At 33.2% G+C, this 11,638-nt stretch overlaps 1 protein-coding gene across 1 annotated transcript; it reads right to left on the bottom strand.

Moving 5' to 3' along the window:
• Positions 1-2,857: 2,857 nt before the first annotated feature.
• Positions 2,858-10,577, bottom strand: LOC133286701 (NAD-dependent malic enzyme 59 kDa isoform, mitochondrial-like). The gene is made up of 19 exons (XM_061484150.1): positions 10,348-10,577; positions 9,719-9,815; positions 9,438-9,556; positions 9,131-9,298; positions 8,249-8,377; positions 7,796-7,856; positions 6,551-6,654; positions 6,334-6,417; positions 6,115-6,221; positions 5,885-5,987; positions 5,487-5,594; positions 5,240-5,305; positions 4,997-5,069; positions 4,817-4,903; positions 4,672-4,726; positions 4,507-4,578; positions 3,868-3,930; positions 3,354-3,468; positions 2,858-3,272 (listed from the first exon to the last, which is right to left on the bottom strand). The coding sequence occupies exons 1-19, from the start codon at positions 10,480-10,482 to the stop codon at positions 3,201-3,203; spliced, it is 1,818 nt and encodes a 605-aa protein (XP_061340134.1). The 5' UTR covers positions 10,483-10,577; the 3' UTR covers positions 2,858-3,200.
• Positions 10,578-11,638: the final 1,061 nt, after the last annotated feature.

The raw sequence follows: 11,638 nt of genomic DNA, 5'->3' as shown, positions 1-11,638 counted from the left end.
AACGAGCAAGGACCAAGCGGTGGAGCTCCGGTAGTGTGGGTGGCTCGGCAGCTTGGTCACGGTGGAACACATGGTGGCGCCGTCATGGTCGACAAGAAAAAACAATGAGAAAGAGGGTGGGTTTCAATTAGTGTTCAGATTTTTTTGTTTTTAAGAATAATTATGAAAATATGTTTTTTTTATATATATTTTATTTTAAAAATTAAAAGTTAAAATACAAAAAAAAAGTAATTTGACATATTTTTTAAATTTAATTTAAAAAAAAATTACAATCTTTTAAATTTTTTTATAATATAGACCTTATCAAATATTTTTTTTTTTATTTCGAAATTCAAAAAACTGTTTTTAAAAATATTATTCAATCAGAGTCCAAGCACCTTACCATGATAACTATGTATCACAAATTTATTTATTTTTTCTTGTAAAGTCAGAGAGAGAAATAGAAAGCTCTCAGTATTGGAATACGTAACTATGTTGGGCGTACTGGTGGCAATACAGGTATTGACTCGTGGGTTAACCCCTGACCCGACCCGTCAAATCACGTGTCGTGTGAACCCGCAGGTCAGGACGGGTCGTGTCAGGGTTATGTAAATGTGACCTATTTTTTTTCGTGTCTAGTCACATGTCAACCCGCACAGTGTCATTTTTTAATTTTTAATTAAATATTTTATTATACTATTATTTTTATTCATTTATATATTGATATATATAGTCATTGTTTAGTATAGAAAAGAATACAAAGAACTAAAAATCTCAAGAAACAGAAACAAATCTTTTTTTTATTTTATTTTTTATTTATTTATTTTATTTATTTTTCAAAAAATTCCACTTTTTTTAAATTTTAAATTTTGCGAGTCGGGTCGTGTCGACTCGTGACCCGCAAGTCGTGTCAGGATTCGTGTTTTGTGACCCGTTTACAAAACGGGTCGTGTCAAATAGTGTACGGGTCGAAAACGTGTCGTGTCGTGTCGGGTTGACCCGTATTGCCACCCCTACTCGTACACAGTAAATAGTATTTGTAGAATACTAGGATCAAGAGACAAAACCTTTCGGTGTACGTAAGTACATGTACATAAGTAGTATGTTTATTTTATGGGAAAAGTGTCTATACATTTAAATTACACAACTTATATCCTTTCACTCTCACAAAGAGGTGGGACCCACAACTTTATTTTTTTTTTGTCAACTCTCTATCCTCCTTTATCTATCTCTTTCTCTCTCTTAAAATGACACAATTTTACATCCTTCAAAATTATACACATTTTTCCCTTATTTTATTTGTAGTTAGATAATGAACTGTGTACATTCTGTATAATAAGTCTAATTATATAATAAATTTATCTTGAACATAACATTTCTTTAAACGGTTTTCAAGCTTTATTTAACATTTAACAAGATAACATGACCAGTAGCGTTGATAATAAGGCCAGGGGTTTATCAGGGGCCTTAGGCCCGGCCGGTTTCGGCTCGGTTCGGCTCGTCTTTTTTTATTATTAAGCCCAGACTTATACTCATGCAAAAGCCTTTTTATTTAAAAGGCCTCAGACTTCCATAGTCAAGCCCGTCCTTGAAGCCTTGGAGGTTGTCTCGTATACATTAAATTTATTTATTTTTTATATTTTTATATTAATCATTTCAACATTCTTTTCTCAGTTTTCTGTCTCTGCTCCACCATCTCTTCTCCCCGATCTAAGTCATCGTCCCACCAACAGGTAAATGAAGTCATATTCATCATCTATTTTTATAAGCCATGCGGATTCCACGGCTTATAATGATGCTTATGGCGGTGACCGTGGAAGAAAATTTAATGTAAAACGTGGAAGAAAATTTATTGGTGGGGTTCAAATCTAGTGTAAAAAATCTAGAATATTAAGGAATGTGGAAGAAAATTTAATTTAAAAAATTTAGAATGTGGAAGAAAATTAAGGAAAAGCAACGTAAAATAAAGTAAAGGTGCTGTTGTTATTTTGATTTTTTAATATTAATGTTTTTTTATTATAAAAGAAACAACTATTATTTTCTTACAAAAAAATACATATCAGTGCATGATTAATGGGCTAAATATTGCTACAAATTGGAAGGTAAGATTTTTATTTTTAATAAATAAAGAGGCCACAGGCTTGAGACAGGCTTTTATTTTTTGTAAACGAACCAGGCCACAGGCTAATATTGTATTCGTAACAGGTAACATGTTAAGGCCAGTCTGACACGTTTAAATACAGACTTTGCCCGTTAAGATCAAAGCTCGGCTCGGCCCGTTAACACCCCTAATGACCAGCATCACAGGGGATTCATTAGATACACAGTATATTTTTGTCAAAAGCCACTGCTTTTGTATTTTACCATTTTGATATGCTTTTCTTTCCCCATTCATAAGCTCAGGACCACTCAACCCAAAATAAAAGAATTGTATGGTTTCAAAATAACAAAAAGGGGGTATTTTTTATAGTATTAATAGTAAGAAAATAAGTTTTTTTAAAAGATAAAACATCTAAATAATAATTTAATTTTTATGAATGTATTCGCTTCATTTTTTTAAAGTAACTACCAAATAATACTTACTCTATGCTCTTTAAAATACTCGAAAATGATCCCTCCACACCCGAATCTCTACACCCATATTATGCCAGTTAAAATGGTACAAATTTGAGTTAACGTGTATTATTTGGTTAATAGCCTAGGAGTCAGTTAATATACTGTGATAATCAATTAATAGCCCGTTAGTCAAACAGTAAATGTGGTTAAAAGATGTAATACTGTTGTGAAATTTCGAGCATGCATACCATATTTGGAAGAGCATATGAAAATGCCAATAGTTTAAACACATGTGGTCATGAGTTTAAAATCATGTGCCACCTTTGTACAAACAATCCCAACAGTATTCATATAAATAATGTTAACAACGAATCTATCCACCGTAATGGTCATCAATGTTACAGAGATCTATTAATAACTGTCTCCAACATAAAAAATATAATATACATGGAACTTAGAAAAGTCAAATTTCGATGCTAATACACTCATGATAATTCACGGCCGAAACAAATGGGGACATATCTTTCCCCATTTCGCTATATGCCCTCAATACTCAATTTGCTCTTTGTTAATTAAGAACATTAGAAAACAAAGATAGAAAAGGCTTGGCTGCAGCACTTTGAGATGTGAATTGTACAAAGCCTTAAAAAATTGTGCATCACGAATTACTTTTCATGAACTAGAGGAGAATATACAGGGTACCACATATTCCTTCGGACATACTCCACAGTCTCCTCCTGCAACAATAACCACCAGTTAGCAGTCTACCAGAATTTTTAATATATCATAAACGGGTGAAATCTGAAAATTCTCCATACTTTTGACATGTTTACTAGTTCTCTGGGTCCTACATCACCATGTCCTTCTGCTAGCTCTTCTTCAACTGCTGCTCGAAGCACAGCAGCCCCAACCTCTGCTGTAACATCTCGTATGCTGCAGCACGCAAAGTAGCGTTACTAAGAGAAGGCCATAATATCAACTATTAAGAACTATTTAGTTTCTTAACAAACAACCAGATCAACGAGACTGTTTTTTTCTTTTAAAAAAAGTTGAGGACACGTCTTTTTAACCATATTAGAAGCTAATACATTTAGTAAATGACCGAACACCTTTGATAAGAGATGAGTGGATCAACACCTATATTATTAGATATTTGGTGCCAGACTCGGCATCTAAATCCTAGATTATTAATAACATTCACAGAATCACAGTTTAAGTTCGTTAACAAAATTGCAACTTCATTTGTTCCGGTCATTATAAAAGACTACAGGAAAAGCAGAACCATGAGAAGATGAAAATCAAAAGATGTCAAGGGAAAAAAAGGAATATTACCTATTAACGGATGGATACAAAACTCCATTTAAGATATCTTCCTCGACCATGTATGAAGCAAGGCTGTTAGGACGACAGTATGTTAGTAATTTATTTGAAAATAACCATCAAGTGACATCCCATCAGGATGGGAAAATTAAAAAGGAAGACGCAATTTAATCCAATGAAATTGGTTATAAAATTTTCATCACAAACTTGCAAAAATACACTGAAGATAAAAAGTGCTGTAAAAACTAGGGCAAGTGCATGGAACTACCATGTATAGTGTTATCTTATTGACAACTTCAGCAGTAAAAAAATACTCTCAGTATGTAGTGCGCATATCTTATTGACAACTTTAGTAGTAAAAAAATACTCAGTATGTAGTGCGCATGTATTACCGGGCAAGAAAATAACTGTCCAAACATAGGACCTATACAGAACAGATTTCAAAGAAAAGAAATATAGACAACAGGTAAAATGTTAGGCAACACAAGACAAGGGCAAACTGCTCAATCGTTATAGCAGCCTAGTGAAATCTATTATGTTATGGTAGGACTCTAAAAATGTCTATGGATTTTTTGCCAAACTTCCATGAATGCTAGTTCCAATAGCTTTTTGGTAAATAAAAAGGAACAATTATCCAAATTAACATCATACCATTCAGAAGCTGCCTGCAACATTCCATCTGTTATAAGACGAGCACCTGACAAAAGAGTTCCCAAACCAATTCTGAAATGAAAAAGTTAAAATAGAAGTTACACCAATAGTTTAATTGATAGGTATAGTTTGTGAAAATATATAGGCCAAGAAGACATGTCCAACCCTGGGAACAGGTACATGTTGTTAGCTTGATTTACGTGGCCCACTTTTCCATTACCTGCGCAAAATTTTAATTGGAGATTCTTCAACAGCTGAGGAAAATCTAAACTATACAAGATACGTCAAAACCAACGAGAGAGGTAATTACCAAGATCTACATTTTCAAAAGGGCTTCCACTTGCAAACACTATATTTTCCCCAGCATGAGTAAAGGCATCAATAGCAGTGCACTCAGCTGTCCCCATAATATACAGAAAAATGTCAAAATGAAAAAACATAAACATTACTAAGGAATTGCAAGTGCTTAATAAGCCTTGTACAAACTAACCATTCATGGTGGGATTAGACATGGCAAAGATAGCGGGTTTTGTTGAAACAGATTCTCTCATTGCCTTAAGCACCTGAGTTGAATATCAACCATTAAAATTAAGAAACTCAATAGCAGAAAAGTTCATACAGTACCCAAAGTTGTCAAAACAAGACATATTCCAAAGATTTCTATTAACTATATTGAAATATACTTCATTTATGGATATAACATGATAGAAATGCAATTGTAGAATTTAATTACCTCCTCATAAAAAATACCACCAACGCCAGACAAACCAAGAAGCACATGTGGCTTAACCTTCTTAACCTAAAGATCAATATATCCAACAATTAGAGGATGGACATGAGTAAGTACACAAAATCTTTAAAATTAGCTTCACTGAAGTAAAGTGGTTTAGTCCTTTTATATCAAAATAATTCTTTTCAATATCATAGGAGTACAGCCTTTAGCCAACAGAGTTTTCCTCAATGAATCTTGTAACATTTACCACTTCAATTATACTAGCACCCTCTGTAAGCCCCTCTATGTCTCTTGGATTTTTAGCAAATGGGGCTGCAGCTGGATCTAGATTGTTCCTTTCTGTCGTGACTAGACCCTGCATAAGAAGATGGATTTGTTATCAGACTTAATCCAACAACATACAAATATAAAATAGCATCATCCAAAAATTGATTGCACACAATTATTTATTTTCTCATGCCAACAATATTAGATATGAAGACAAATCAAGACAGAATATAATGAAAAAAAAAAATTACAAATTATGTTTGGATTACATGGAGTTCAGTCAAAATCACAATTGAATATGAAAGTCAACATAATTATGGTTTTCAAGCATTGCAACTTAAAGGACTGACAATGCTAGTAAAGGTTGTGAAAGCATACATCTTTATCAATCAAAAAGAATTGACTTTTGGCAGCTAATTCACTGCACCCAGACATCTTTGCAATTGCCTGGACAGCCATTTTTAGAACCCCAAGCCCTGCACTGCAATCCAGGCAACAACAAAAAATTGAGACAGAAAGTAACTAAAATGAGGAGTGTGATAGAACATCAAACAACAAAAGAAACTGGACACCAGTATTATGTCCATCATAATCAATTTTGTAATTACCTCCCAGCTCCAACCACAACTATCTTTTGGTTCACAAAATCAGACAATGGTTGACCTTGGGCTCTCACAGTTCCCAATAATCCAGCAAGTGCAACACCAGCAGTGCCCTGTTGGACATCAAGAAAATTTGAAGTTTCAGTAGCTACTTCAGTAACGCACTAAATTAGATAACGCCTTGAAGATTTTCTACATTAACAATATTTAACATCATTTTCTCACCTGTATATCATCATTAAACATGCAAAACCTTTTCTGATATCGTTCCAGGGTTTCAAAAGCCCACTTCATTTGGAAATCCTCAAACTGATAAAATAAGCACAACAATCTAGTCACAAAATTGATAAAATCCAAAGTGAACATTGAGAGTAATATGTGCTAGAATAAATACAAACCTGCAAATATAACCAGGTAAAGGAGAAAAAACAAACAAACAAACCTGTACAATAGCCTTAGGCCATCGAGCATGAACAGCTTCCATGAATTCATCCACAACTGATATATACTCTTCACCTTCCAACCTTGGTTGTCGAAGTCCTAAATCTATCACATGAAAACGACATCAGAAAAGCCAATACCTTTCATGATATCAACTAAGATAAATTAGCATGCTAGCTTTCAGTATGGTCTTTGCAGTCTGAAAATACAATTATAAATACAGGATAAACTAATCAAGAAAATGTCAAGAAACAAATCAGAAAGATACAGTATACTGCAGAGTAACCTGTCAGAATTTTGAATATGGTCTTTTATTTGAATTTTTTAATGTTATTTTATATTATTTTTGCTAATAGGTTCGCTTTTATTTGCACAAGAGAAATTATATACAGAATCTAGTTATAAATGATTAGGAACAGTTTCTCAAAAGATCAAGAACGTCAAAGCAATTGAATAATCACACTCCAAGACTCCAAAAATATTGCTTTAGTATATTCAACCCACAATAGTCATTATCTACAGGATCATATTATTCAAATACAACCACAAAAATATGGGTTGCTGACAACTGACAAGCATGATGTCTTCATTAGTAAACATAAGTCCCTGGAAAGGACTGAACCAAGGGGAGCTGGCAAGTGCCATGGCCTCCTAAGGCTCAAAATTTGAAAAATTATACAACGAAAAATTGTAATCATTGAACTTATTGGTGGTCTAACTAATTGGTTCCTTTCTGATGCTGAAGGTAGAGACAGTTTAATTGAATAAGTGACTATGGCAACTTCTTCTGTTCTAATTGTTTTAAACTTCCAGATAAGCTTTGCAAAGAGCTTAAATCTATAGTAAGAAAGTTTTAGTCGAACAACAACTCTAGATTAAGGGGCCTAGCCAGGGTGAGATGAGCAGATATGCAAAGGAGTAAAGAAGCAAGGTGGGTTAATTCTAAGTATTCTAAAGCTTTTAACCTAGCAATGGCAGCTAAGAAAGGAAAAGAGGTTATGAATCCTAATCCTTCACTCTTGTTTGGCAATTTTAAAGCGTTGATATGTTTCAAAACTATAATCCAGTGCAGTTTATTAATCCTGTGTCTCAGATACGGAAACTTAAAGACATTCATGATTCTAAATAAAATAAACTTTGTACTTGGCCCTCACAACATGAAATTTCTGGCTCCATCCTTGGTCCCCAATACATGAAATAATGAGATAAGCAGACAAAATATCTAAAAGAACAGAGTTTTACTCACAAAGGCGGTCTTCCAAAAGCTTTTGATTGTTGGTACCAACATCTAGCATCACTGGAAGTATCTGCCACAATTGGAAAAACAACACATGGTGAGTTAACAAGAGTTACTACCTTTATCAAGTAGTAGTTAAACAAAAGAAACCTAATTTACATATTATTCCATATTAATGATCTTAGTGAAGTCAAAACATCATGAACATATTATCAACTCATTTATAGAAGACACATGCAGCTACTACACATGATAAAATTACAAGCATTAATGAAATTATAAATGCCCAGCAGTATCCAAGCATAGGTAATAATCCTATCCCAGTGTGAATGCTTCTATGCCAAGCCTAGGCCACCAGCAAAAGATCCTTAACTCCCATCAGATGTATACCAGAAAATACAGAGACATAAACAGACAGAGATTGAGACGAAAATAGATAGACAGAGATAAAAAGAAGCATACTCTTTGTGGGTTGATACCAGCAGCAGCAACATACACATCAAGTTTTCCGATTGGTATTCCAATCCCCTGAACTCCAAGGTCACCTAAGCCAAGAATTCGACTTCCATCTGTCAAGACAATCATGTCTACCTGCAACAGAGCAATAAGATAAAACCGGACATAATAAATGAATAAATGCAAGCTAAATTGTTACTTAATGAATCAAAAAGCACCAAAGATATAGTTAGTTAACCACAATCAGAGACACGAGACCTAACTCATCGAAACCAATCTAACCTAACTTAAAAATGTGTACAAATTTTATGCATGGTACATATTTTGACAGTATAAAAGAATCTCCCGTTCGCAAATAAATAAAAGTAAAATACTACAACCTCCAGAGTTCTCTGGATTTTTCAAAGGCCTCCCCTCTATGTTAGAAACCTACACAAATCTTCCTTAAAAGGGAATGTTTGTCAAATATTCAAAAGAAACTATAAGAACATTCATGCTGTAGAAAGTAAGATCAAAATCATCAAGACACCAATTAAACAAAAGAAAACCATATGGAGTTCTATAACTAAACTAGCCCCATTAGAAGGATTAAAAGTCTTACATATTACTTATTGACAGATTTTCTTTTATTCAACTACTTAATAAGAGAAAATTACAAATCCAAGCCAACTGAGTTTCTGTTTATTGCTCATGGAGTGGAAATTTACTAAATTCAGTGCTAGAATTGGAGAATTCAAGTAGTAAGTGTCTCAATAGTTCAAAAGTTCATAATCTTGAATATTACTGTGTACGGATTAGAAGGGAAGAATAAAAGGAAAAGAGTTATTTCCAATTTCAATAATGAACAAAAAGAAAACAATACTACATTTACAGAGACTCATGCATTACCTGATGAGCTGGCCAGTTATAGATCATTGACATCATCTCTCCTTTATCTTTGGCACTAAAATACATCCCGCGTGGACGTCTAAATAACCCTGAATAATTTTGACACACTAATCCAACAGTAGGAGTATATATTATCGGAGCAAACTCTTTAATATTATCAATAAGAACCTGAAGTGAAATGAAAGATAACGCCAACATAAGAATCATATGACAGAAATTTGATTATACAATAAGTAAATTTAGTTCAAAAAAAAAAAAAAAAGAGAGAGAGAGAGAGAGAAGAAACTTCATCATTAAACAAACTCACTCTATAGTACAAAGTCTCATTCCTGTCATGCAGTCTATTTAAGATTCTCCATTTTGCTAGGGAAACAACTTTATCCGGTTGGCCCTGAGTGTTCTTCTCCAAAGATCGGTATGAATTCACTGAGAAAAAAAAATAATACATGGCTATCAATTTATTACATAAGAATAAAATTACAAATGGGTAAAAAGCATGAACAGAAACACACTAGCAAAGTACATAACATAGGGTTCAGAAGATAGGAAAAATGATTATTACTGAAATACCAAGATACTCAAACTTACTAAAGCGATCATATTGCTGCTCAAATGATATAACACGAGGAGGAAGGAGGCCCCGAAGCCCCAATCTATCCCTTTCAGTCAAAGGAAACCCAGTATCCTGCATTCAAAGAATTTAAAAACATTAAAAAATAAAAGCTGAGAGGTTTAGGATCCAGAACAAAGACCGTGAAGAAAGGTTTTCACGACCAGTTTTACATCATCCCAAAGACTATGTAAAACACAAAGCCACGAGAAGCATCATTTTGTTATGAATGAATATTCAACATTTAACCAAACTTTAAACACATGCTATGGAAAATATCAATAACAAGGAAAAAAACACAACATCAAACAATTCGCTTTTTCCTCTTTCCTTTTTTTTTTTTGGATAAACAAAGAATTAGCTTCTATTTTCACATAATCATCATACGCACATTAATTAATTTAACAAGAGTAAAATGATTCCATAACAATCAAATGTTTTCAGTAATCTACACTCAAAACCGATTTCAAGGTCGTTAACACATGTACTCAACAAATCAAATAAAAAATAAATCACAGAAATCAAAGTCATCAAAATTTTGGCAAAACTCGGATACTAGTAGAAAAAGAGAAAGCGAAGTTGAAGACATATAAGAGTAGTGAGAAACCTTGTTGAACCAGGGATCGTGGAGGATGTCAGCACCGCGCTTGTGAACAATGCAAGGACCAGGAATCGCCGTGGAGAATCGCCGCCATCGTGCGAGATTGGATGCCGCCGCAGCGAATCGTGCGAGTTTCCACATTCTTTCTTCGCTGAAAGGAGAGTTCAACAAAGCTATGCTTAAATTTTCTCGGGAAAATTCAACTACAGCTACTACTATGCTATGCTAGTGTCGTTTTCTTTTGAGAACCACATTTTCCCGAGAAAATTAAATTTTGAAAAGCCGTAATTATAGAAGTGGGGACTTGAAGTACTTATAATAGTGTAAGAGAGAAACAGAGGAGTGAGACTAAAACGGGTACTTGTAACAATAATTTGAGTTGAAGCTGCCCGAACAGAAACGGGCAGCGATGGTGTAATTGCTTGCGAAGATAATGTGTTGACTTTTTGGGGCTCATAGGTCAATTTAGGTCTTCGGAATGAAAACGGTCAGCGCGGGGCACATGCGCATATCCTTACCCAAAATAGTTAAAATCAAGATTTCATATAAATCAAAGGGAGATAAAAAAAGGGGATTGTTTTTCTTATGTTATATAAGATAAAACAATTCTCTTACACAAACAAATTTTATATGGTCATCGTATTTTATATGGTCATTGTTTGGTGTATATGTATGGTGTATCGTTTGACCGGTTTTTTATATCGTGAATTGTATCAAATAGTAAAATACAGAAATATAATAAAAAATAATTTAAAAATATATAATATAATTAATATATATAAATCCAAATTTCAAAAATGATCCAATAAGCAAAATACATAAGTAACTAAAATGCAAATCAATTATTCTCCTACTTATCAATCATTAAGACTAATTTATTATCATTATCAGCATCTATAAGTGATATAACTAATCCATTATCCTTTTCTTTTTCTTTTTTGGTGAAATCCATTATCCTTTTCATTAAGATAGTCATTTGACTTATCTCTCATTTATTGTTCAACAATCATAGGTCCTTTTCTTTTGTCATTCTTGTTAGCAATATCATTTTATTTATCAAGCCTGCTAACATTATCTTGTTCTTATATGATGATGTCTTTACTTTTATCATTCTCGTCGGCTTTATTATTTCTTTTATTAATACAAAAATTTTAGATTATTTTTGAGTTTAAATTATAAATTAAATCTTTATTTTCTTTTTCTCATTAATAATAAATTCTCAGATTTTTTGACTTTAAATCACAAATCAAATTTTTATTTCTTTTTTTATATTAAAAATTAAAAATTTGGATTGAAT

This window comes from Gastrolobium bilobum, unplaced genomic scaffold (genome assembly GCF_033153095.1).
Source record: "Gastrolobium bilobum isolate Gb01-03AN ecotype WA unplaced genomic scaffold, APGP_CSIRO_Gbil_v1 utg16848, whole genome shotgun sequence".
NCBI lineage: Eukaryota > Viridiplantae > Streptophyta > Magnoliopsida > Fabales > Fabaceae > Gastrolobium > Gastrolobium bilobum.
The sequence above is the reverse complement of the archived record's forward strand: the minus strand, read 5'-3'. Positions and strand labels throughout refer to the sequence as shown.

Coding starts and splice junctions, on each gene's coding strand:
- LOC133286701 (XM_061484150.1), bottom strand. CDS start 10,482: ATGTGGAAACTCGCACGATTCGCTGCGGCGGCATCCAATCTCGCACGA. Junction 9,816..10,347: donor ACGATCCCTGGTTCAACAAG/GTTTCTCACTAC, acceptor CTTTGAATGCAG/GATACTGGGTTTCCTTTGAC. Junction 5,306..5,486: donor GTGCTAGTATAATTGAAGTG/GTAAATGTTACA, acceptor ATTGATCTTTAG/GTTAAGAAGGTTAAGCCACA.